Source organism: Ornithorhynchus anatinus, chromosome 7 (assembly GCF_004115215.2).
Source record: "Ornithorhynchus anatinus isolate Pmale09 chromosome 7, mOrnAna1.pri.v4, whole genome shotgun sequence".
In the NCBI taxonomy this organism is placed as follows: domain Eukaryota; kingdom Metazoa; phylum Chordata; class Mammalia; order Monotremata; family Ornithorhynchidae; genus Ornithorhynchus; species Ornithorhynchus anatinus.
In genome coordinates, this window is record NC_041734.1 from 63,251,012 (window position 1) to 63,276,571 (window position 25,560).

Genomic DNA, 25,560 nt, shown 5'->3' on the forward strand with positions numbered 1-25,560 from the left:
GCTGGGCATATCTGCCATAGGCCAAAAGAGAGGACAGATAGAAACTGCCACGGCCATTGGATTGGACCATGGAGAAGCAGTGTGGTTCAGTGGAAAGAGCACAGGCTTGGGAATCAGAGGATGTGGGTTCTAATCCTGGCTCTGCCACTTGACTGCTGTGTGACCTTGGGCAAGTCGCTTAACTTCTCTGAGCCTCAGTTGCCTCCTCTGTAAAATGGGGATTAAGACTGTGAGCCCCTCGTGGGACAACCTGATTACCATGTATCTACCCAGTGCTTAGAACAGCACTTGGCACATAGTAAGTGCTTAACAAATGCCAAAATTATTATTATTATTTCCTTTCTGGCATTTAGCCTCTGAGAAGGCTGTGGTAACTGGACCAAGGACAGCCCTTATGGAACCATGGGGTGCCTGAATACCCATCTCATGCAGCAACCTGAAGACTGCTCCTCTTACTGTTACTCTTGCTTGCTAGCTTTTGTATTCCTTCCCAGGGTCCCTGGTCCCTGGCCCCACTACCAATTTACTGGACTGTAAACTCCCTATTGGCCTGGGACTGTCTGAGGCTTACATACACAGAGAAGCAGCATAACCTAATGGATGGAGCACCTCTAAATCAACAAAAACTCCTCACCATTGCTTTAAAGGATTCCATTACCTTGTCCCTTTGCATCTCACCTCACTACCCTCCTACTACAACCCAGCCTTACACTTCATTCCTCTAATGCTAACCTTCTCATTGTACCTCGATCTCACCTATCTCACATCCAACCTCTCACCCACATCCTGCCTCTGGCCTGGAACACCCTCCTTCTTGTATCAGATAGATAACTCCTCTCCCCCACTTCAAAACCTTATTGAAGGCACATCTCCTCCAAGAAGCCTTCCCTGACTAAGCCCTCATCACCTTTCCCCCCAGCTCCCTTTTGCGTCATTCTGTCTTGTTCCCTTCATTCAACTTCCTTCCCAGACCCACGGCACATACATATATATCTGTAATTTATTTATTTATTCATTCATTTATTTACATTACTGTCTCCCCCTCTAGATTGTAAGCACATTGTGGGCAGGGAATGTATCAGTGTATTGTTGTATTGTACTCTCCCAAGTGCTTAGTACAGTGCTTTGCACATAGTAATTACTCAAAAAATACAACTGAACTGAATTGAAGCACGGGCTTGAGAGTCAGAAGAACCTGGTTTCTAATTCCGGCCCTGCCATTCATCTGCTGTGGGACCTTGGCAAGTCAGTTCACTTCTCTGTGCTTCAGTTACCTCATCTGTAAAATGGAGTTTAGGAATGTGAACTTCATGTAGGGCATGGACTGTGTCTAACCTGATTAGCTGTGTCTACCCAGTGCTTAGTACAATGCCTGCCACATAGTAAGAGCCTATCAAATAGCATTAAAAATTAATAATAGTGATATTTGTTAAGTGCTTACTTTGTGCCAAACACTGTACTAATCCCTGGGGTAAATACAAGATTATTAGGGGGCCCAGGTTGTAATTAGGAGCGAGTACAGATATTGAATACCCACATTACAGTTGAGGGAACTGAGGCTCATAGAGGTCAAGTGACTTACCACAGGTCAGACAGCAGGCAAGTGGCAGAGCCAGGATTAGAACCCCAGTTTTCTGACTCCCAGGCTCGTGCCCTTTCCACCAAGCCACCCTACTTTTGTACTACAGTCAATCCTCGTATGCGTCCCCAGAACTCAGAATGGTACAGCGTTTTGCTCATTATAAATGCTAAATAAATGCCACGACTGCTTCAACTCTGAAGAGGGTGAGCTATCTCCATTTAGGGTAGAAGGAGAAGCTGTCTCCTTTTAGGCTGCTTCATGTTTGAAGCAGCACGGCCTAGTGGATAGAGCCTGGGTCTGGGAGTCAGAAGAACCTGGGTTCTAATCCTGGCTCTGCCACTTCTCTGTTGTCTGACCTTGGGCAAGTCGCTTCCCTTCTCTCTGTCTCAGTTACCTCGTCTGTAATAGAGGGATGAAGACTGTGAGTCCTGTGTGAGATAGGGCTGTGTCCAACCTAATTAGCTTGTATTTAACCTAGCTCTTAGAACAGTGCTTGACACGTAGTAGGCGCTTAACAAATACCATCATCGTTATTATTATTATTACCAAGGAAGACAAAGTTTTGTGGAAATTAGAGCAGCTAGGCCTAGTGGAAAGAGCACAGGACTGGTAGTCAGAGGGCCTGGGGTCTAATCCCAGGTCTGCCACTTGCTTGCTGTGAGGCTTTGGACAAGTCATTTAATTTCCCTGGCCCTCAGTTTCCACAATTACATCTTAGTCCCTCCTACTTAGACTGTGAGCCCATAAGGGACAGGGATTGTATCCAAACTGATTATCTTGTACCTCCACCTCAGCTTTTAGTACCATGCTTGGCAGAGAATAAGCCCTTAACAAGTACCATAATCAATCATTCAGCATCATCATCATCTCTCTTAACCTCTGGGTGGTTGAACCTTCTAACGGTTCTGAGATATTCCTAAAGTCCAGAGTAATTACAACAGAGAAATTGCACCACCAGGTGAAAAACTGACTTTCGATTTACACTCTGCTCCACTCCAAGAGCAATTAAATCGATTAAATTATAACTTCAACCAATTATTTAGGATTTTGAGTAAGCAAAATTTAATCCATCTGGTGATTTATACACCAATAAAGTTCCCTAAAGAAGCCAAGAGTTGATTAAGTGATATAGCAAGCCAAGCCAATCTTGCATCGCTATTGACCGTTAGTAATTACTGCATGCCTGCTGAGCGGCTGGAATACTTCCCTTCCTTCTCCGGTTGACACCGCTGAGCCCATCTTCTTTTTCCATCTGCCTCACAGTAATCACGACTGCAGAAGCTGGGCTCTGTCTCCTCTCCTCAACAAAGCAGTGGCCCTGATCTGAGAAAAAAAATGCAAAGCTATGAAAAAATGAGAAGCAGCATGGCCTAGTGGATTGAGCACAGGCCTGGGAGGCAGAAGGACCTGGGTTCTAATTCTGCCTCCACCACTTATCTGTTGTGTGACCTGTAGAGAGTCACTTCACTTCTCAGGGCCTGCTATCTCATCTGTAAAATGGGGATGAAGACCCTGTATCTGCCCCCATCGTTTAGTACAGCACCTGGCACATAGTAAGCACCAAACAAATGCCATAAAAAATAAAAAACTAAATCCAAAGTAGGGCGGAAGGAGCGTGCTTAGATCGATCACTCAAATTGATCATTTTGGTACTTGTAAAGCACTTACCCTGACAAACGCTGTGCTAAACGATACTAAGTAGATACCAGATAATCGAATTGGACACAGTCCCTGTCCCACACGAGATTCACGATCAATCAGTAGAATCTATTGAGTGCTTACTCTGTGCAGAGCACTGTAATGAGGGCTTGAGAGTGCAAGAGCACTAATAAGAATGATCCCTGCCCTCAAGGAGCTTTCAATCTTCCGGGGGGAGATGAGAATTAAAAGAAGTGAAAGGTAGGGGGAAGTAACAGAGTTTAAAGGTAGGTTCAAAAAGTGCTATGGGGGTAGGGAAGTTTGTGTACCCAAGTGATTAAGTACTGAGGAAGTGCTGAAGTGGTATGTGGAGTGAGATAGGGTGGAGAGTGAAAGCAATCTAGAGCTCTCTCTGGGAAAATCAGGGTTCTTAGTGTGATTACATTGAGAAACAACAGCAGGGCCAGACGTTGTTTGGAAACTTTGAGAAGCAACATGGCCTATTGGATAGAGCACGGGCCTAGGAGTCAGAAGGACCTGGATTCTAATTCCAGCTCCGTCCCCAACCCCTTTTCTTTTTTTTAGTGGTATTTGTTAAGCACTTACTATGTGCCAGGCATTATACTAAACTCTGGGTTAGATACAAGCTAATCAAGTTGGACATAGTCCATGTCCCACATGGGGCCCCCAAAGCTTCACAGAGAAGTGAAGTGACTTGCCTATGGCCACACAGCAGGCAAGTGGCAGAGCCGGGTTTAGAAGCCAGGTCCTTCTGACTCCCAGGCCCATGCTCTGTCCGCTAGACCCGTGTGATCCTGGGCAAGTCCCTAAATTTCTCTGTGCTTCAGTTACCTCCTCTGTAAAATGGGGATTAAGTCTGTGAGCCTCATGTGGGACATGAACTGTATCCCACCTGATTGCCTTACATCTACCCCAAGGCTTAGTATGGTGCCTGACACATAGTAAACACCTAACGAATACCATAAAAAAACCATAAAACTTTCCTCTCTTGGCAGTACCCTAGAATTATCCAAACATGAACTCCAGAGCTTCCCCAGGGAATCAATCAATGAGAAAGCAGAGGCGAAGGAGGGGGAATAGAGAGGGGAAGAGGAGGCTGGAGGGAGGGGGGAGACAGGGAAGGGGAGAAGAGGGGAAGACAGGGTGAGGCATCAGTTTCCCAACAGACTTGATCTATTGTGGCTGCAGGGAAGTGGCCAGACACAAACCTCTCTTTTTTTCCTTCTTTTCTTGGCAAGTCGGAGCCCTCCAAAAGAGAAAGAGAGACTTTCTAACCCTCTCTACCTGCTGCTGCCACCGCCATGAACTCTCTTCCCATTGCACAATGCATTTGTTGTGAAAAAGGGACAATCAAACCCTAAGATCCCCCTGAGAAGTCCCCCAATTTTAGGAAAATCCCAGAGAATCATGACCAGACTTCTAGGTCTTGCCCAGAGTCCCCAAGTCAATCAATCAATCAATGGTATTTATTGAACACTTACTGAGTGCAGAGCACTCACTGGACTAAGCGCTTGGGAGAGTATAATGCAACAGAGTCGCTAAACTCATTCCCTGCCCACAACGAGCTTACAGTCTGAAGGCTGGCCTGCAGCCTAGACACTCTCCCTACCCTTTCCCTCATCCCTTCGGGGTCCTCCGTCCTCCCGGGACAGTGAAAAACCAACAGTCTGTCCAGAGCGGGGGCGAGCCGGGATTGGGTTGGACTTTCCCTTGGGTCGGATGACCAGGCTTCTCACATTAGGCAAGAGAGCTGTGGAAGTCAGACATTTGCCCTGCCACCCACAGATCGGCCCAGTGGTGGGTTCTGGAAAGTTCCACTCGGGGACCGTGGCGGGAGCGGGCCTGGCATGGACGGACGACGTGGGCCTCAGCGCAGATTGGAAGCACGTGATAAGTGGGGCAAAGTAGAGAACAGGCAGGGTGTCCTGCCAGAACTCCCCTGCATCTACCACCCTTCCCCTCCTCCATCTCTGCACCACCCTCACCACTGCCGTCAGATCTTTGTTTGTTTGTTTATTTTTATGGTATTTGGTAAGCGCTCATTACGTGTCAAGTGACTTCTAACCGCCGGGGGGTAGATACAACTTTATCAGGTTGGACAGTTCCTGTTACAAATGAGGCTCGCGGTCCAAGTTGGAGGGTGGGAGATTTAATCTCCATTTTACAGATGAGGTAACCGAGGCAGAGAAAAGTTGAGTGACTTGCCCAAGGTCGCGCAGCAAGCAGTGGGCAGATATGAGATTAGAAAGCAGGTACTCTGACTCCCAGGCCTGTGCATTTTCCAATAGGCCATGTTTCCTGGAAGGTTTCATGCAGCCAAAAGGGTGAGGCCTTTCCTGACAAAATCCTCACTTTCCCTGCCCCCCTCCACCCTGCATCACATACACACTTGGCTGTGTACCCCTTAATAAAAATAACAATAATAATAATAATGGTATTTGTTAAGCGCTTAATATGTGCCAAGCACTATTCTAAGCGCTGGGGTAGATACAAGGTAATCAGGTTGTCCCACGTGAGGCTCACAGTCTTCATCCCCATTTTACAAAAGAGCTAACCGAGGCTCAGAGAAGTGAAGTGACTTGCCCAACGTCACATGGCAAATAAATGGCGGAGGCAGGATTAGAACCCCCTGGCTCTCAAGCTGGTGCTCTTTCCAAGCGTTTTGATATTAAGCCCAGCTCCACAGCACTCAGGTACATTTGTCTGCCTCTCCCTCTAGACTATGTAAACTCCTTGTGGGCTGGAGTCATGACGACCGCCTCTATTAAAACTGTACTTTCCCAAGCGCCGAGTACAGTGCTGTGCACCCAGTAAGCGCTCAATAAATACCATCGATTGAATGATTGAGCCAGAACTTGGAAGCAGTGTGACCTAGTGGAAAGAGCCCAGGCCTGGGAGTCAGAGGTTCTGCCAATCTCTTGCTGTGTCACCTCAGGCAAATCACTTAACTTCTCTGTGCCTCAGTTTCCTCAACTGTAAAGGGATTAAATACTTGTACTCCCTCTACTCAGTCTGTGAGCCCCATGCAGGACAGGGACTGTGTCTGACTGAACTAATTTGTACCTATCCCAGCACTAGAACAGTGTGTGACACGTAGTAAGTGCTTAACAAAAATCATAAAAAAATTTCAAAGAAGGGTTGGCCGCGTAGGTCATCCCCAGGGGTGAGGCAGTCTGTGGCAGCTGCGTCTGTGGTGGTAGGTGGAAACACAGCAGTCCCAATGCTGGAAACCTCAGATTCTACTCCTCCATCCTCCACTTCCCTGCTCTTTACCTCACACTGATGACATCCGGAGGCCTCAGAAAGTGTTTTCCTGGGTCTGTGCCTGATTATGTCAGTAGGGGCATCTTTATAAGCTCGTTGTGGACAGGTAACGTGTCTGTTTATTGCTATATTGTGCTCTCCCAAGAGCTAAGTACAGTGTTTTGCACACAGTAAGCACTCAATAAATACGACTGAATGAATAGCGGCAGTAGAGGCATTTGTTTAGCAGTTACCATGTGCCAAGCACTGGGGTAGATATAATACAATCTGATCAGACACAGTTCCTGTCCCACACTGGGGTTCACGGTCTAAGGAGGGCAGGGGGAGAATAGATATTTTCTTCCCATTTTACAGAAGAAGAAAATGAAGGACAGAGAAGTGACTTGCCCTGGGTCATTCAGCAGGGAAGGGGGGAGGCAGGATTACTCAATCTATCAGTCAAATCATATTTATTGAACACTTACTTTGTGAAGAGCACTATACTTAGTACTTAGAACTCAGGGCTCTTGACTCCAGTCCTGCAATTTTTCTCACTAGAACACTCTGCTACTCATGTTCATGGCTGTCTCTCTGTCTGTTTCCCTCAGCCCATCGCTATTCATTCTCTCTTTTCTGCCTCCTAACCACTTCTAACCTCTTCTTCGACCACTGGCCCCACTCCCCAGAAGCACCCCTCTCCCAACCCTCACATCTCATCTTGTGGTTGTTTTTTTTCATGGTATTTGTTAAGTGTTTACTATGTGCTAAGCACTGTTCTAAGTATTAGGGCAGTTACAAGTCAGTCAGATAAGACGCAGTCCTTGTTCCACCAGGGGCTCACAGGAGGGAGAACAGGTATTCAATCCCCATTTTACAGATGAGGCATCTGAGTCACTGAGAAGTTAAACGACTTCCCTAGGATCACACAGTAAACCGTTGGTAGATCCAGGAGTAGAACCCAGAGAAGCAGTGTGGCGCAGTGGAAAGAGCATGGGCTTTGGAGTCAGGGCTCATGAGTTCGAATCCCAGCTCTGCCACTTGTCGGCTGTGTGACTGTGGGCAAGACACTTAACTTCTCTGTGCCTCAGTTCCCTCATCTGTAAAATGGAGATTAAGACTGTGAGCCCCATGTGGGACAACCTCATTCCCCTGTATTTACCCCAGCGCTTAGAACAGTGCTCTGCACATAGTAAGCGCTTAACAAATACCAACATTAATTAACCCAGGTCAACTAACTCCCAGGCTTGTGTTTTTTCCACTAGGCCATGCTGCTTCTTGAGTTCCATCACATACGATCACATTGCCCTTTGGAAGGAATTTCCCCCAGTGTCTTTTCCAGGTGGTTCTGACACTTACTCTGAAGGCAGCCCAGCTTCCTTGGGCAGCCTGATGGTTGGGACAGGCAGGCTCACTCTCAACATCATCATCATCATCTTCATCATCATCATCATCATCATCACCATCAGGGAGCTTCATCCCTCTCAGCCCAGTTGGCCAGGGCCTGGGGTCCCTTGGGGAGTCTTCAAAATGGGCCAGGTTCAGCAAGGTGACTCTCTCTGCCCTCAGAGCTGCACAGATATCAACAGAGGGTTACTTGGGCAGTGTGACCTCTACAAAAAACCAATCCGACAGAAAGAATCTGGTTGATTGAGCCCTGCCCTGGAAAGTTGAATCTTTGATCAGAAACTTTCCAAATGACCCGAATCACACTACCTGGGTGAGTGACAGAGTAGCTTTCATCCCAAGACCATTCCCCATCACCCTCCCAAGGGTCTCCCTATTGGACAACAAGGGAAACAGGACAAGGGCTTTGCCTGTAGTGACCCGGTGTGTCTGGCAGAGCTTGGAAAAAAGATCCCAGGTGTCCCAGCTCCCAGCCTAGTGCTCATCCCACTAAGCCCCACTCCCCTCCCCCGGAGCTTTCTGAGCACCACACTGGGCCCAAACTGCCCAGCATTAGCTTAAGTGCTTAGTAGAGTGCTCTGCACACAGTAAGCACTCAATAAATACGATTGATTGACTGACTGACTCACGGCTTTTCCTTTGGAGCCTCCTCTTCAGCAGTACGAGCCCTATGATGGCCAGGGGCAGCAGTACCAAGGTGGTGGGGATGAGTTTCAGAGGGAAGTGTCTCGCTCCTGGATGAAAGCTGGGGAAGGAAGGAGTCAGCCAAGATCAACCCCAGGAAGCTAACTGGGGCAGGATTGGTGGGGGGGCGGAGGGAGGAGGAGGGGGGTCCTGCCTCCCTCCAACCAGTGATACTCGCCCTGCCCCCCCCACATTCCCCGAGCAATGAAACAGGAGGGGAGGAGGGAGCCGAGAGCCCATGTAAATGGCTCCTACTTGGACTATGAGCCCCATGTGGGACAGGGACTCTGTCCCACCTGATTGACTTGTATCTGCCCTAACAGTTAGAACAGTGCTTGGCAGAGAGTAAACACCTAACAAATACCATGAAGCTCATGGAGGTATGGCAGGGCCGGGCTGGCAGGGATGACAGACAGAGGGCACCTGGAGAGAGTTCCCTCCCATCTCTCACCTCTCTAGCGGGATCTGGGGGTCAGGAGGAGGCCGACTCCACTCTCCTGAGACTGATTCCACTGTCTTCTCAGAGAGTTCAAGTGCTGTTCCTCTTTTTTCTCCTCTTCCTCCTTTTCCTCCTCCTCCTCCAAGTGCTGTTTCCACAGCTGGAGCACCTGCAGCAATGGCTCCTGAGACCTCTTTGTCTGAAACTCGAGTTCCTGCCCCGGTGGTTCCCCCGGGTGGAAGAACAGGGACTGATGGTGTTGCACCTCTAACCGTTTGTGTTGCCTGTTTCTGGGCAGCAAGTGTTGTTGATTGTAGGGTCGTTAGGGCCTGTTCCCTGGGAGGGGTCCCTGGAGCCAATGTGATGGTAGGTGGAGGTCCTGGAGACCCTCCGCCTGCAAGTGGAGCGGTTGTTCCTTTGGTCCCCAGATCCTGATGGTCTGTAGTTGGAATTGTTGCCCTGAGAGTCCCTGGGTCTCGTCCCACTGGAAGGAGAGTTGAAGCAACAACAGTTCTAGGGGTCCGTCTGTCTGTAAGTGGAGTTGTAGCAGTGATGGTTCCCAGTGTCCATCTGTCTGTAAGTGGAGTTGTAGCAACAGTAGATCCAGGAGTCTTTCTGCCTGTAAGAGGAGTTGTAGCAACAATGGTCTTCGGGGTCCATCTGACTGTAAGTGGAGTTGGAGTAATGGTGGTTCTCTTGGTCCGTCTGTCTGTAAGTGGAGTTGTAGCATCGGTAGATCCTGGGGTCTGTCTGCGTGTAAGAGGAGTTGTAGCAACAACGGTTCCTGGAGTCTGTCTGACTGTAAGTGGAGCTGTAGCAGTGGTGGTTCTCCTGGTCCGTCTGTCTGCAGGTGGAGTTGAAGCAGTGATGGTTCCCAGGGTCCGTCTGTCTGTAAGTGGAGTTGTAGCAACAGTAGATCCCGGGGTCCGTCTGACTGTAAGTGGAGTTGTAGCAGTGGTGGTTCTCTTGGTCCTTCTGTCTGCAGGTGGAGTTGTAACATCGGTAGATCCTGGGGTCTGTCTACGTGTAAGAGGAGTTGTAGCAACAACGGTTCCCGGGGTCCGTTTGACTGTAAGTGGAGTTGTAGCAGTGGTGGTTCTCTTGGTCCGTCTGTCTGCAGGTGGAGTTGAAGCAGTGATGGTTCCCCGGGTCCGTCTGTCTGTAAGTGGAGTTGTAGCAACAGTAGATCCCGGGGTCCGTCCGCCCGTAAGAGGAGTTGTAGCAACAACAGTTTCTGGGGTCCATCTGTCTGTAAGTAGAGTTGTAGCGATGGTGGTTCTCGGGGTCCGTCTTTCTGTAAGTCGAGTTGTGGCAACAGTAGATCCTGGGGTCCGCCTGTCTATAAGTGCAGTTGTAGCAGTGATGGTTCTAGGGGTCCATCTGTCTGTAAATGGAGTTGTAGCAACAGTAGATCCTGGGGTCTGTCGATCTCTAAGTGAAATTGTAGCAGTTCCTGGGGTCTGTCTGTCTGTAAGTGTAATTGTTGCAATGATAGTTCCCGGAGTCCGTCTGTCTGTTAGTGGAGTTGCTGCAATGACTGTTCCTGGCGTCTTCCTGTCTGTAAATGGAGTCATAGCAATGACAGTTCTCGGGGTCTTTCTGTCTGTAAATGGAGTTATAGCAACAGTAGATCCTGGGGGTCGTCTGTCTGTAAATAGGGTTGTAGCAGTGACAGTTTTTGGGGTCCATCTGTCTGTAAATGGAATTGTAGCAACAGTAGATCCAGGGGTCCTTCCATCTGTAAGTAGAGTTGTAGCAAAGGAAGATCTTGGGGTCTGTCTGTCTATAAGTGGAGTTGTAGCAGTGACGGTTCTTGGGGCCCGTCTGTCCGTAGATGGAGGTGTAGCAACAGTAGATCCTGGGAACTGTGTGTTTGTAAATGGAGTTGTAGCAATGACAGTTCTCGGGGTCCGTCTGTCTGTAGATGGAGGTGCAACAGTAGATGTTGGGGTCTGTCTGTTTATACGTGGAGTTGTAGCAGTCACGGTTTTTGGGGTCCGTCTGTCTGTAACTGGGGTTGTAGCAATAGTGGTTTTGGGGGTCCGCCTGTCTGTAAGTGGAGTTGTAGTAGTGGTGGTTCTTGGGGTCTGTCTGTCTGTAATAATAATAATAATGATGGTATTTGTTTAGCGCTTACTGTGTGCTAGGCACTGTAGTAAACACTGGGGTGGATACAAGCAAAGTGGGTTGGATACAGCCCCGTCCCGCATAGGGCTCGCAGATTTTAAAGATGAGGTAACTGATGCCCAGAGAAGTGAAGTGACCTGCCCGGGGCCACAAGGCAGACTAGTGGCAGATCCAGGATTAGAACCCATGACCTACTGATTCTCAGGCCCGTGCTCTATCCACTATACCATGCCGCTTCCCAGAGCGAAAGGGAAAGAGTTACCCAGGGGAGAATTACACCGGGACCCTGGAGGGCTTGAACCTTGAGCCGTTTTCTGGAACCCACATTCTCTGAAGCAGCTGTGGGTAAGGTCTTCAGCATGATGGGGCTGGAGACGAGAAGCTGTGTCTTTCTTTGCCTTTCCTATTCTCCACTAGATTCAGAACTGTAATTAGAGATGAATTAAATCGTGAGCTCCTAAACTGATAATAGCTATCTTCAGAATCAAAGACAGGGTGTGATTAGACAGAATTCGAAGGGAAGGAATTCAGCATCTTTCTCACCACTGAGGGATCTCGGAAAACTGGAGATGGGAGTTTAAGAAATTAGTTGATCCAGGTCCTTGTGCTTCTAGACAGGTGAATGTCTGAACCATCGGACTTGTGTTTATTCTTTTTTGTTAAGCTCTCCAATAATGGCCACTCTGCAACCTTACTCAGTTCTTTGTTTCCACGTCTAACAGGACTCTCTCCTCGTCTGTCTTAAGCCGTCGAGTCATTTCCGACCCATTAGCAACACGACGGACACATCTCTCCCAGGACGCCCAGCTCTTTATCTATAATCGTTCTGGTAGTGTATCCATCGAGTTTTCTTGGTAAAAATCCGGAAATGGTTTAGCGTTGCCACCTTATGCCCAGTAAACTCAAGTCTCCGCCCTCGACTGTCTCCCATGCAGCTGCTGCCCAGCTTGGGTGAGTTTTGAGTTGTAGCAGATGACCTTCCACTTGCTAGCCACTGCCCAAGCCAGGAATGGAATGGGTAGGCCTCTGCTTGACTCTCCCTCCCGTAGCCGAGGCAGTTGGAGAATTTCAGGTGCAACTCTGAGAGGGTGAACCCTCTCCTACTGCAATTTAAACCCCTTTATTCTCCTTTGGTGACGATAATGGTATTTAAATGCATACCCCGTGCTAAGCACTGTACTGGGTTAGGTTTGAGCTCAGCGTATTGAACGTAGTACCCTGTTTTACACAGGGCTAACAATCTAAGAGGGTGGAGGATAGGTATTTCATTTCCGTTTTACACATGAAGAAACTGAGACACAGAGATTGTTGGTGACTTGCCCAAGATCACAAATCAGGTTCATGACAGAGCCAGGTCTAGAACTTGGGTCTTCTGACTTCCTAGTCCCATGTCTGTGATGGATGGCCCTGTTAGTGACCTTTTGAAAAAACCTATTTGGATTTCTGGCTTTGCAGGTTTCTCAGGCCTGGCCAAGATTGCTCATGGGGCTGATTATTGCTATAGCTGCAATCAGCGCGTGGCCTGGTGAATAGAGCACAGGTCTGGGAGTCAGAAGGACCTGGGTTCTAATCCCAGCTCTGTCACTTACCTGCTGTGAAATCTGGGGCAAATCACTTCACTTCTCTGTGCCTCAGTTACCTCATCAGTAGAATGGGGATTAAGACTGTGAGTCCTATGTGGGACAGGGACTGTATCCAACCTGAGTAGCTTGTATCTACCCCAGCGCTTAGAATGGTGCTTGACACATAATAAGTGCTTAATCAGTGATATTATTATTACTGTTATTATTATTATTATTTGGGCAGGTTGGCCATTCTTTAATGAGTGGAGGCCCCCAGGTGTCCAACTGTTGCCCAGCCTACAGAGAGGTTCATCAGCCAGGCTGGGCCCAGAGAAGTGGCCAACTCAGGGGAAAGCTCATTCCCAATCCATTCCCAGTTAATGAAATGGTTCCACCAGCAGGACTAATTTTGCTCAATCCCTCCTGCCACACTGATCCCCGTTGCTTGGCCGACCAAGCATCTAGAGCAGGAATAACCCAGCCTCATCAGCTAAAAAGTGACCAAGCAGAAAGAGATTAGGCCTAGAGGGCAGGAAACGCAGTTTCTAATCCTGGCTCCACCCACTGGCCCGTTTTGTGACCTGGAGCAAGTCACTTCTCTGGACCTCAGTTTCCTCATCTTCAAAGGGTGCTCCAATACCGGTTCTCCCTTCCTCTTAGATTGTGAGCCCCGTGCGAGACAGGGACCGAGTCCGATCGGATTATCTCCTATCTGGCCCTGCGCTCGGCACATAATAACTGCTTAGCAGGTATTACGATTATTGTTAAAATAAAATGGCAGGGAGCAGGTTTCTGGGTTGGGGTTGGGGGTCGGCAGTGGAAAAGAGACAGTTGAGGCAGTGGCTGCTGAGGGTGGGGCCAGGTTTCACACCCCTCCCTTGCCCAAATCACCTTCTAAAGCAGGATGGGCAAGACCCTGCAGCCCGCTGCAGCCGCCGTGGACAGGAAATAATAAAGTATTTGTGCATGATCCATACAGCAAATGAAAAGGAGGCCCAGTATGGCTGCCCTCCAGGAGAGGAAGCAGGAAGCAGCGTGTCTTACTGGAAAGAGCACGGGTCTGGGGCTCAGAGGATGTAAGTTCATATCCCGGCTCTGCCACGTTTCTGCTGTGTGACCTTAGGCAAGTCACATCACTTCTCTGGCCCTCAGTTACCTCGTCTGTAAAATGGGGATTAATAATAATGACGGAATTTGTTAAGCGCTTACTATGTAAGACTGTGAGCCCCATGTGGGACTGGGATTGTATCCAACCCGATTACCTTGTATCTACTTCAGAGCTTAGAACAGGGCTTGACACATAGTAAGCGCATAACAAATATCATCATTATTATCATTACAGCTCCTCCATCCCACTGCCTCTGGTGGCTTACCTCTTTACTTAAATTTGTCCACTTTCCTTTGTGCCTGACAGCTTTTAGGCCAGAGAGTTCTACTCAATGTCTAATCTAAATACCTCCGCGGAAATCTCAACCCATCCACTCTGGACCTCCCCTAAACGGAAATGGAGAGCAGTGGTTCAGTGGCGATTCCGTCACCGGGCTGAATTCCTCCGCCGCCGCTTCTGATTTCCTTTTGCCCTGGCTGGAAGCCCACCTACCTGCAGAGATGATCAGATCCATGTTGATGAACAGCATGTCCGTCCTGGCTCCGATGCCACAGCGGTAGTGCCCGGTGTCATGCGGGGTCAGCTGAGCCAGCGCCACCACGAAGGAGCCATTCCCTGGGAAGTCCTGGATGGATACTCTGCCTTGGTAGTCCTTCCTGACAAAGCGGTTGGTGGAGATGATGGTGTGGCAGATCCTCTTGGGGACCTGCAGACGGCACCAGTACTTCCTCTGATGTCTGTTGACGGAATTGATGGAGTAATGGCATTCGATCGAAACCTTTCCCCCGAGCTTCCCGGTTACCAACCATGGCCCCGTCAAAGCACTTGTAACTGCGGATGAAAAAGAGCCAGATGAACAACTGTGGCACCTCCATAGTGAAATACTACGAAACCCTGAAAAAGGCGGAACCGCAAATGGTCGCCGAATCCGGCCTCCAACTTCCAAGCGGGTGATAGCCTAATCCTCCAGGGAAAGATGGGCGTCCATTTTGCTCATCCTTTGTGGGATGATCCAAGCGGGAGGGAGAGAGGGGTAGCTGGGAGGGAAAGCCGAGAGGCAGTATGACCTACTGAAAAGGGCACGGGCCTGGGGGTCAGAGGACCCTGGTTTTAATAGCAGCTTTGTCACTTATCTGCTATGTGACCTAGAACAAGTCACTTCACTTCTCTATGCCTCAGTGACCTCATCTGTGAAATGGGGATTAAGACTGTGGAGGCCTCTGTGGGTCATGGACTGTGTCCAATCTAATTAGTTTGTATCTACCCCAGGGCTTAGTACGGTGCCTGGCACATAGTAAGGGATTAAAATACACCATTTTTTTTTAAAAAGGGGGGAAGGGTAAGAGAAAAGTAGACTGGAACACAATCTAGGGATATAGTATCCTGATGTTGGATACTATAATCAATCAATCAATGGAATTTATTGAGAGCTTACTGTGTGCAGAATACTGTACTGAGCACTGTACTTGAGCCTCTTGCTTCTTCTCCTTCCCCTCCCTGCTCTCTTGTTTACTGATTTATATTAATGTCTGTCACCCCCTCTAGACTGTAAGCTCACTGTGGGCAGGGAATGTGTCTGTTTATTGTTATATTGTACTCTCCCAAGGGCTAAGCACACAGTAAGTACTCAATAAATATGATTGACTGACTGACTGAGTCCCTATCCTTGCTGTTTCTTAGCACTTCATCATAAGGGAGGGTAGGGAAGGCGGAGAGGGGAGAGAGTTAGCAGTCCTGGTAGGGGACCAAGTTCAGTCCCATGAACCCCATGGGGAGGCGATACATGTTTGATGAGAAGCAATGTGGCTTAATGGTTAGAGCACACCCTAGGAGTCAAAAGGATCTCATTTCTAATCCCAGCTCCACCACTTGTTTGCTATCTGACCTTGGGCAAATTCACTTCACTTTTCTGTGCCTCAGTTACCTCATCTGTAAAATGAGAATTAAGTCCATGAGCCCCATGTGGGACACGGACTGTATCCAATCTGATTAGCTCATGTCTACCCTGCGTTTAGTACTGTGCCTGACACACAGTAAGCACTTAACAAATATCATGAAAAACACGATAATAGAGGAGGAGGCCACAACCAGGAACTACAAAGCAGTCTTCGGATTATTATCCGTGGAACTCTGGGACCTCCAATAGCCGAGCCTAGTACGGGAACACACAGCTACCGAGCGGTGAGTTTTGATTGTGGAACTGAGCAGGAAGTTAGCTAAAACTTTGGCAGAATTCCTGGCTAGGGAAAGCCACAAGCTTTGGGAGTAGAGTCTTTCTTGAGAATTTGGAATTCTGATTTCCAATCACTCAGGAACCCCCTTCCAGAACCCATGGCTATGGGTCTGTTTATTGTTATATGATATTCTCCAAATGCTTAGTACAGTGCTTGCAAACAGTAAGTGCTCAATAAATACAACTGAATGAATTAATGGGTCATTTCAGAAGAAAACTGGTCTCCTAAAAGCCATTCTGCCTTGAGGGCTGGGCATATTCCAGCTACTGGGAGAGGAATTTGGTGGGAGAGGTGAACCAGAGGATCTGAATCTGAAGAGCATAAGTTCAGTAGTTTCTATCGGAGAAGCTTCCGAGCCCATTGTGTACAACAGCACTTTTATTGCTTTTCCATTAAGAAAAAGCATCTGCTTTTCCAAGGAAGAAGAGGGCAACAAATGTCCTTACAGCGTAGACTAGGGGAAAGAACACAAGCCTGGAAGTCAGAGGACCTGGATTCTAATCCTGCCTCCACCACTCATCTGCTGGGAGGCCTTGAGTGAGTCACTTAAATTTCTCTGTGCCTCAGTACCTCATCTGCAAAATGGGGAATCAATACCTGTTCTCCCTCCCTCTTAGACTGTGGGACCTGATTATGTTTTATCTTCCCCAGCACTTTTAGTTTAGTGCTTGGCACATAGTAAGCGCAGCATGGAGTAGTGGATGGAGCACGGGTCTGGGAGTCAGAAGGTCATGGGTTCTAATCCCGGCTCCACCACTTGTCTGCTGGGTGACCTTGGGCAAATCACTTTGTTTCTCCTTGCCTCAGTTCCTTCAACTGTAAAATGGGGCTAAAGAGTGTACGCTCCATGTGAGACAAGGACTATGTATAACCCGATTAGCTGATATCTACCCCAGCGCTTAGAACAGTGCCTAGTGTATAGTAAGTGCTTAACAAATATCACAATTATTATTATTATTACTTGAGCCTTTCTCACCACCCCATTTTCCCTGTGCAGAATTCCAGCGGTCCAGGATCGGGGCCAAAACTTTCTCTAAGACCCTGGGCTAAAGCTCTTGATTGGACCACCTGTCTCCACGCTTCTTGAATCACTCACCTCGGAGCCATAGTAACAGTAGAAAGAGCGGCATCATCCATACCGTCCCTCTCGGTTGACATTCAACAAAAACCATGGCAACAGGAATGTGATGGAGCTGATGAAGAAGCAGAGTGGGTGAGTGCCAACATGTCCATAGTGTTGATCGCAGCAGCTCTCTCTAGACGATCAGAAGCTCCTCCCCACCCTCATTCCCCCGAACTCATTCTCAGCCCCCCACCTCAGACCTCCCAGGACTCTATGACTGGAGGTGGGGGTCGACGAATCAGTCTGGACTTCTAACTCTTTCCTCTTAACCCTCATAGGCTCAGCCTGCTGGGTGAACACTGAACACCACACTGAAGTGCACCCTCTCTTTCACAGTCGGTCCTGAATTCTTTTTCACGCCTCCCCTCGGTTCCGTTGCGAATAGGCCTTGCACCTGGGGAGTTAAAACTGCAACAGCTGGACAGGCAGAAAATAATCACGACGGTATTTGTTAATGCTAACTACACCCCAGGCACTTTTCTAAGTCCTAGGGTAGTTACAAGCTAATCAGGTTGGACACAGTTCATTTCCTACATGAGGTTCATGGAAGCAGCCTGGCTTAGTACAGTGCTCTGCACATAGTAAGTACTCAATAAATACGATTGAAATACGACTGAATGAATAGAACACAGGCCTGGGAGTCAGAAGGTCATGGGCTCTAATCCCAGCTCTGCCGCTTGTCTGCTGTGTAACCTTGGGCAAGTCACTTCACTTCTCTGCGCCTCAGTTACCTCATCTGTAAAATGGGGATTGAGATCGTGGGCCCCACATGGGACAGGGACTGTGTCCAACCTCATTTGCTTGTATCCACTCCCGCGCTTAGTACAGTGGCCGGCACAAAGTAAGCGCTTAACAAATACAACAATTATTATTTTATAGATGAGGTAATTGAGGCACAGAGGAGTGAAGTGACTTGCCCAAGGTCACAGAGCAGGCGAGTGGCAGTTCCGGGACTAGAACGCAGGTCTTTCTGACTTCACTAGGCCATGCTTCAGGCAGATGTCGATCTGTCTGCTGAGCTCAGAACTTATGTAAATTCCTTGAGGATGGGGATTGGCCTAGTGGAATGAGGTGAGGCCTGAGATCCAGAGGACCAGGGTTTCTAATCCTGGCTCTGCCACTTGTCTGCTCTTAGATAGGTCACTAAACTTTTTGTTGCCTCAGTTTCTTCTTCTCCAAAATGGGGGTTCTCCCTCCTACTTAGGCTGTGAGCCCCAGGTGGGACAGGGACTGTGTCCAACCTGCTTACATTGTATCTACCCCAGTACCCCAGTGTACAGCTTAGTAGAGAAGCAGCATGGCCCAGTGGAAAGAGCATGGGCTTGGGAGTCAGAGGTCACGGGTTCGAATCCCAGGTCTGCCACTGGTCTGCTGTGTGACCCTGGGCAAGCCACTTAACTTCTCTGTGCCTCCGTTACCTCATCTGCAAAATGGGGATTAAGACTGTGAGCCTCACGTAGGACAACCTGATTACCCTATACCTACCTAGAACAATGCTCTGTACATAGTAAGCGCTTAACAAATACCAACTTTTTTTTTTACAAATGCCATAATTGTTACAAATTCAATTTTCCTCTTCCAAGCACTTAGTAAAGTACACCGCATACATGGAAAGCACTCAATAAATACCACTGATGGGTTGATTGATTGATTCAGGGGAGCAGTAGGGAGTCCATGTGGTTGGCTGGGAGCTGGGGAGGAAGGGTGCATGCGAAATGAGCTATAATAATGTTGGTATTTGTTAAGCGCTTAGTATGTGCCGAGCACTGTTCTAAGCACTGGGGTAGATACCAGGGGAATGAGGTTGTCCCACGTGAGGCTCACAGTCTTCACCCCGATTTTACAGATGAGGGAACTGAGGCACAGAGAAGTGAAGTGACTTGCCCACAGTCACACAGCTGACAAGTGGTGGAGCCGGGATTCGAACCCATGACCTCTGACTCCTAGGCCCATGCTCTTTCCCTTGAGCCACGCTGCTTCTCTATGCAGCGTGAGTTATGCCCAATGCATGCTTTGTGGCCATTGCATTGTGGGAAAGAATATGAAAGCTGCGTCGGCCCAAGTTTTCACCACTGTGGAGAGCCAATGAGATCCCCTGGAACCTGGTCCTCTCAAGGAAAATGGTGGAAGAAGCCTATTTTCCGAAGCCGTACCCCCCAGGAAACTGGGAGAGTGGTCTGATCGGGCCGGGAAGGCCGGGGCTTCTTTCCAGCTCCAGAATCTTCTCCTGCCATAGCCCGGCTCTCTCCTGATTGACCTGACCTTCTCCTTGGCTGCTACAAGCATTGTTTCTTGAGAACTGCTGATGCAGGAGATACTGGGGCCAAACTGGCGATCAGCTCCCCGTTGTTCGATGGCATCAAAGTCCAGGCGTGGAGCAATCTCTGATTAATGAGGGCAAAGACTCTACCATGGTAGAGCAATGAGGAAGGGCAATTGAGTCCAGAACAAAGGGAAAAAACAGGAGAGTGTGGTGCGGTTGGCTAGACCAAAAAGAGGCTGGAGGCCATAATTGTTCTAAGAAACCCTCACCCCGAGGGGCTCCAGGAGACCTTTACAGCTGCAGCTGAAACAAAATTTTCCCTGTTTTTACAGGCGACCCAGAGGAGAAGACCGGGGGTCTGCGGAGTGACGCACAAATTTGTGAAGCGTTCCATATATTTATCTATAATTCTGTTTATTTATATTGACTCTTTTGATGCCTGTTATTTGTTTTGTTGTCAGTCTCCCCCTTTCTAGACTGTGAGCCCATTGTTGGGTAGGGATTGTTTCTGTTGCTGAATTGTACCTTCCAAGCGCTTAGTACAGTGTTCTGCACACAGTAAGCGCTCGTTAAGTACAATCGAAGGAATGAATGGAGTCCTAGCTGATGTGGGCTAAGGGCCAGGTTGAGCCGGAGAGCAAAAAAGTTGCTCACACTAAGACCAGGATTCCCTCTATCTCCTCTCTCCTGTGTCAGGCCTCCTTGGTACAGGAAGACTGACTGGCACGGGGCAACGCAACCCCTCATCTATGCCAAGATGCCCATTAGTCAATCGATCATTGGTAATTACTAAAGGCCTATTGTGTACAGATCAATACACTAATCAATGATATTTATCGAGCTCTTGCTGTGTGCAGAGCACTGTACTAAATAGTTGGGAGAGTATGATACAATAGAGTTGGTAGATGCCAACCCTGCTCAAAAGGGGCTTACAATCTAGAGGGAGCACAAAAGACTTAGTAGACACAATTCCTGTCCTCAAGAAGCTTTAATTCTAGCCTGCATCGTATATCTGCTGGGGTTATAGATTCCAGAAGAGCCCAGTGACAGTTGTGCGTGTCTGTTACCCTGCAGTGCTCCTCCCTCTCCCACCAAAGTCGGGCCAGTTGGTTTGTACCCAACCGTAAGAAAATCAGTGGTTGGGACAGGTAAGAACCACCGGCAGGTTGGACTTGGTCTGAAAATTGGGGCCCAAACAGACTTCCAACTGGGGAGCGGCCAGGGTGGCCCAAGTCCATGAAGGGAATGCCTCCTGAAATCTAGTCCTTCCTTGAAAAGGGTGTGCTCTAGATTTGCTCCCTCCACAAGCCTTCCAGTGATGAGGGGACGCGGGAGGAGGATGGGGTTTCTGGTGTCAGAGGAACCTTCGAGGGGGACACCCAGACCATCTCCAACTTCCTTCGGGAAGTCTACCATCATGCCGACAGAGAGTCCGGGTAGAGGGCCCTAACCTTGGGATAGGAGCCTAAGGTCAAGACATGAAAAAATCCTGACTCCTTCAGCCCTGGGAAAAATCTATTCAGAAATCTCCTACGTCTATCTCCCAGACATTCATCCTCACCTTAGTCAACAAATCAGACCTAACTTGCTCTAGAAGAGACCCTTCTTGTCCCTGCCCTTGCCTCTGAGCAGATTATCTCCTCATCCTCTTTCCAGATGGAGAGTTGCCTTTCCTATCTGTCTTTATCCCTAACTTTTCCCCGATGTCTGACTTAAGTCCCTCGTGCTGTGGTTAAGCCTCCTTGTGCCAACCTCAGTGAAGGCGTGGGACATTCAGTCCCCCTTTTCCTTCTGGTTGGGGGTCATTGATGTGCCAAACCAATCTGCCTTTCTCTTGCCTCTCTGTGTACTTCTCCCCATCTGTTCTCCACATTGAGACACTTTTAAATCATCAGTGGTATTTATTGAACGCTTACTGTTTTCAGAGCACTGTATTAAACGCCTGGGAGAATACAATAGAGTTGGTAGACACAGTCCCTGCCCATGATAGGCTTACAGAATCCCACAACAAACCTTGTTTGTGCACCACCTTCAGCCCAACCATAAACAGAATTCCTCCCACGATTCTGGCCCTCGGAGTAGGCTCTTGGGGAAGATGCAAGGTAAGCTCACCCGTCTGCCGGGAGCAAAAACCTGGTGCTCCTTCCCGCCACTCTTCCAGGCAAGGGGACCAGGATGCCAGGTTTCAGCTGGGCCTCTTCCTTTTCTCCTTGGAGAGTAGGTGTTTAGGCTTCCTGAGTTCCTGTTGGATGCACTTTGCGGCTGTTTGGGTGCTCAAAATGGAATCGAATTGGGATGTGGAAGATGAACCCCACGTCTGTCTGGAATCGAGGGATTTTTCTCTGTCTTGTCAGCACACCGCTTCTCTGCTCAAGAACGAGAGGTTGAGGGATTCTATCCAAAGATCCCAGCCCAGGATTTTATAGGCTTTCCCAGGCGATCTGGTCATCCAGGGGCTAGTGATGTAAGATGCAGGGAATGGGAGAAGGAGGAACTACAAGATTTGGGAGAGGAATTCCCCTGAGCTCTGTCTGGTCACCAGTTTCACCTCCATGACCCATCCTAGCTAGTTCAAGACAATTTCTCTGGATGGAGTTGCCAATCAGTGAATCAAGCGGCGTCTTTTGAGTGCTTACTGTGTGCAGAGCACTGTGCTAAGCACACCATATTAAGCACTTGGAGGAGTGCAGTAGGGTTAGTCAACATGATCCCTGCTCTCAAGGAGCTTACAGTCTAGCAGGGAAGATGGACCTTAAAATAGTTTTCAGAGAGAAAGAAAAAGGAAAAGTAGATATCAATAAATTAATCAATCAATTAGTGTAATACCAATTCCTTCTGCAGGCAGTGGGTGCTCAATCAACACTGGGGACGGTGATGGGGTCTTCTCCATGAAACCCACAAACTTCAGGTTTTAGTACTCACATGGATATGAGGTCAGAGGTGAGGGGAAAACAGGTCCAATTGATCAATAAATCAGTGGTATTTATTGAGCACCTACTGTGTGCATAGTAAGCGCTAAGTCAGGGGAGGTGAAGGACCCAGCATCACCCAGTGAGTTAAGGGCAGAGGCACACCTCCAACCCAGATGTCCGTTTATCATCAGAGCAAGCTCGAAGCAGCATGGCTTAGTGGAAAGAACCTGGGCCTGGGAGTCAGAAGACATGGGTTCTAGTCCCAGCTCTACCACCTATCTGCTGTGTGACCTTGGGGCAAGTTACTTCACTTCTCTGTGCCTCAGATTTTTCATCTGTAAAATGAGGATTAAAACTGTGAGCTCCATATGGGACAGGGACTGTGTCAAACACATTATCTTGTATCTACCTCACTGTTTAGTGCAGTTCCTGGCACATAATAAGAGCTTAAGAAATACCACAACACCCCCAACCTCAAAAAAACCCCTGTGTTTTCTTCATGTTTTCATTTCTTCCTCTAATCATGATCCAGTGAAAACAGCTTGGTTTTTTTTTTAGTGAAAAGTCCTAATAGAAATGAGTGAGCAACTTGAATAATAATAATAATGATAATAATAATGATTGTGGGGTTTGTTAAGTACTTACTATGTGTCAAGGACTGTGATAGATACCAAATCATCAGGCCAGAACCAGTCCTGCCCCATTTGTGTTCTCAGTCTAATGGGGAGGTAAAACAGATATGGGTCCCCCATTTTACAGATGAGAAATCTGAGGCACAGAGAAGTGAAGTAATTTGCCCAAGGACACACAGCAGATAAGTGGCAGAGCAGGATTAGAACCCAGATCCTCTGACTCCCAAACCCATGCTCTTTCCACCAGGCTATGCTGCTTTCTCTGGCTGTGATCATGAAACTGCGACTTTAGCAGTGAATTGGATTAGGCAATGGGCTGGAAGGTCAATGCTTTCATCTTCTACTGGGAAACCACATTCTAAAGAAAGGTTGGTTGCTCACACCCATATCATTTCATTTTTTCAGGGCAGAAAACAGCTTTGCAAAATGTTAAAGGTGAGACTAACCTCCAAATGGCTCTCATGGTCACATCTTTCTCCCCAGAAATTCCCCTCCTTCCTCTCTCTCCAACACCTCAAAAGAAGCAACACTTTGAAGTCACTGTGTTTTCTTAGAAGTCTTGCTAGGAGATTTAGGTTTATCCTGTCTCCCAGAGGCAGGATTGAGCCTTTCCAGGTGGGATGGCTGGGCTTCCAGAGGTCATAATAATAATAATAATGTTGGTATTTGTTAAGCGCTTACTATGTGCCGAGCACTGTTCTAAGCGCTGGGGTGGACATAGGGGAATCAGGTTGTCCCACGTGGGGCTCACAGTCTTAATCCCCATTTTACAGATGAGGGAACTGAGGCACAGAGAAGTTAAGTGACTTGCCCATAGTCACACAGCCGACAAGTGGCAGAGCTGGGATTCGAACTCATGAGCCCTGACTCCAAAGCCCGTGCTCTTCCCACTGAGCCACGCTGCTTCTCATCTTATCCACGCCGTGGCTCAGTGGAAAGAGCACAGGCTTTGGAGTCAGAGGTCATGGGTTTGAATCCCTGTCCTGCCACTTAGCTGTGTGACTGTGGGCAAGTCACTTAACTTCTCTGTGCCTCAGTTCCCTCATCTGTAAAATGGGGATTAAAACTGTGAGCCCTACGTGGGACAACCTGATCACCCTGTATCTCCCCCAGCGCTTAGAACAGTGCTTTGCACATAGTAAGCCCTTTACAAATACCAACATTATTATTAATATTATTATCCCCCTGCCTGGGTGTTGCTCAGCTCTCTTGGAGGTCATTTGGTGGGATGGAGAGGGAAGGGAGTTGGTAGTCACAGGGTTCCCGAAGGTAAGTGACTGAGAGAGCCAGCTTCTTGGATTGGATGGCCTCGCAGAGAGGGAGGGCTCATTGCTCACCTGCAGAGTGTGTGTCTCTGGCCCTGGAGCCTGGAAAGCAGAGCCCTGATTAGCTGAGCCCTCAGTCCCTGGGGCCCCAGCCCAAACCATTGCCTGAAAAAGTAACTCAGTGGGGTCTTGGGTGGTTTGGACGACCTCCCCCTCCCCATTCTGCCAGCCCTGAGCAGCAGAGAGAGGAAGTATGGGAGAGTGAGACAGGGAGAGAAAGAGGGGGCTGAGGTCATTTCTCTATACCCTTCTTTGATATGATTTTTTTTAGTGGTATTTGTGGAGTTCTCATATGTGCCAGGCACTGTTCTGCGGTAGATACAAGATAATCAGGTCGGACACAGTCCCTGTCCCACACAGGGCTCACACTCTTAATCTCCATTTTACAAATGAGGGAACTGAAGCACAAAAAAGTTAAATGAATTGCCCAAGGTCACACTCAGACAAGTGGCAAAGCTGGGATTAGAACCTCGGTCCTTCTGACTCCCAGGCCTGTGCTCTATCCACTAGGCCATGCTGTTTCTCTGAGATAAACCGAGTGGGAAAAAGCCACGCCGAGGGCATGTCAAGCTTTATTCTGCTGCTGCTGTTGCTGAAACATTCTGGAGTTTTGACTCCAGTGGACGCCCGGAACATTCTGAGCTCCCGCCATCCATTTATAGGGCCTGTGCCTCATTTAAGTGTCAGCCCTGCCAGGCAGGCACATTTGGACTCTGAAATTTTCAATGCCAGTTCATTCGGTGGTATTTTTCGAGCACTTACTGTGTGCAGAGCACGCTTGAGGTGAGGCTGGGAAGGAGCCCGGATTGGATTGGATCTCAAAGTGAGGTCTGAGCAGAGCTCTAGGCCCAGTTTGGGAGAGCAGGATTGGGATAGTAAGCGCTCAGTAAATACGATTGATTGTCTGACTGATTGACTAGGGAGAGACTGGGCTGGGTAAGAGAATCTCCAGGATCTTGGGCCTTATGGGAGTGGGGCTCTTAACACAGGGGTCTTGGCTCTGAATTCTCGCCTCTGAGAAACTGGTCTCCTCACTCCCCCTAGAGTCAGAGAGCCAGCGGGTAGGGGTTAGGAGAGGGAATAGAGGATCTGCCCAGTGAGGAAGGTGGCCTCAAAAGAAATGACCAGGCAGAGAAATCTAACTGTGGTATTCGTTAAGCACTTTCTATCTGGAAAGCATTGTGCTAAGTACTGGAGTACAAACAATACAATCAGCTCTGCTAACCTTCTCAGTGTGATCCGATCTTGCCTGTCTCACCCCCG

General features: G+C 48.4%; 1 protein-coding gene across 1 annotated transcript; it reads right to left on the bottom strand.

Annotated features, from left to right (window-relative positions):
- Positions 1–2,678: 2,678 nt before the first annotated feature.
- On the bottom strand, positions 2,679–20,844 carry FCAMR (Fc fragment of IgA and IgM receptor). The gene is made up of 8 exons (XM_029069028.2): positions 20,793–20,844; positions 19,428–19,549; positions 17,139–17,235; positions 14,301–14,639; positions 9,024–11,106; positions 8,518–8,633; positions 7,841–8,052; positions 2,679–2,905 (listed from the first exon to the last, which is right to left on the bottom strand). The coding sequence occupies exons 1-8, from the start codon at positions 20,842–20,844 to the stop codon at positions 2,849–2,851; spliced, it is 3,078 nt and encodes a 1,025-aa protein (XP_028924861.2). The 3' UTR covers positions 2,679–2,848.
- Between the last annotated feature and the right edge of the window lie 4,716 nt (positions 20,845–25,560).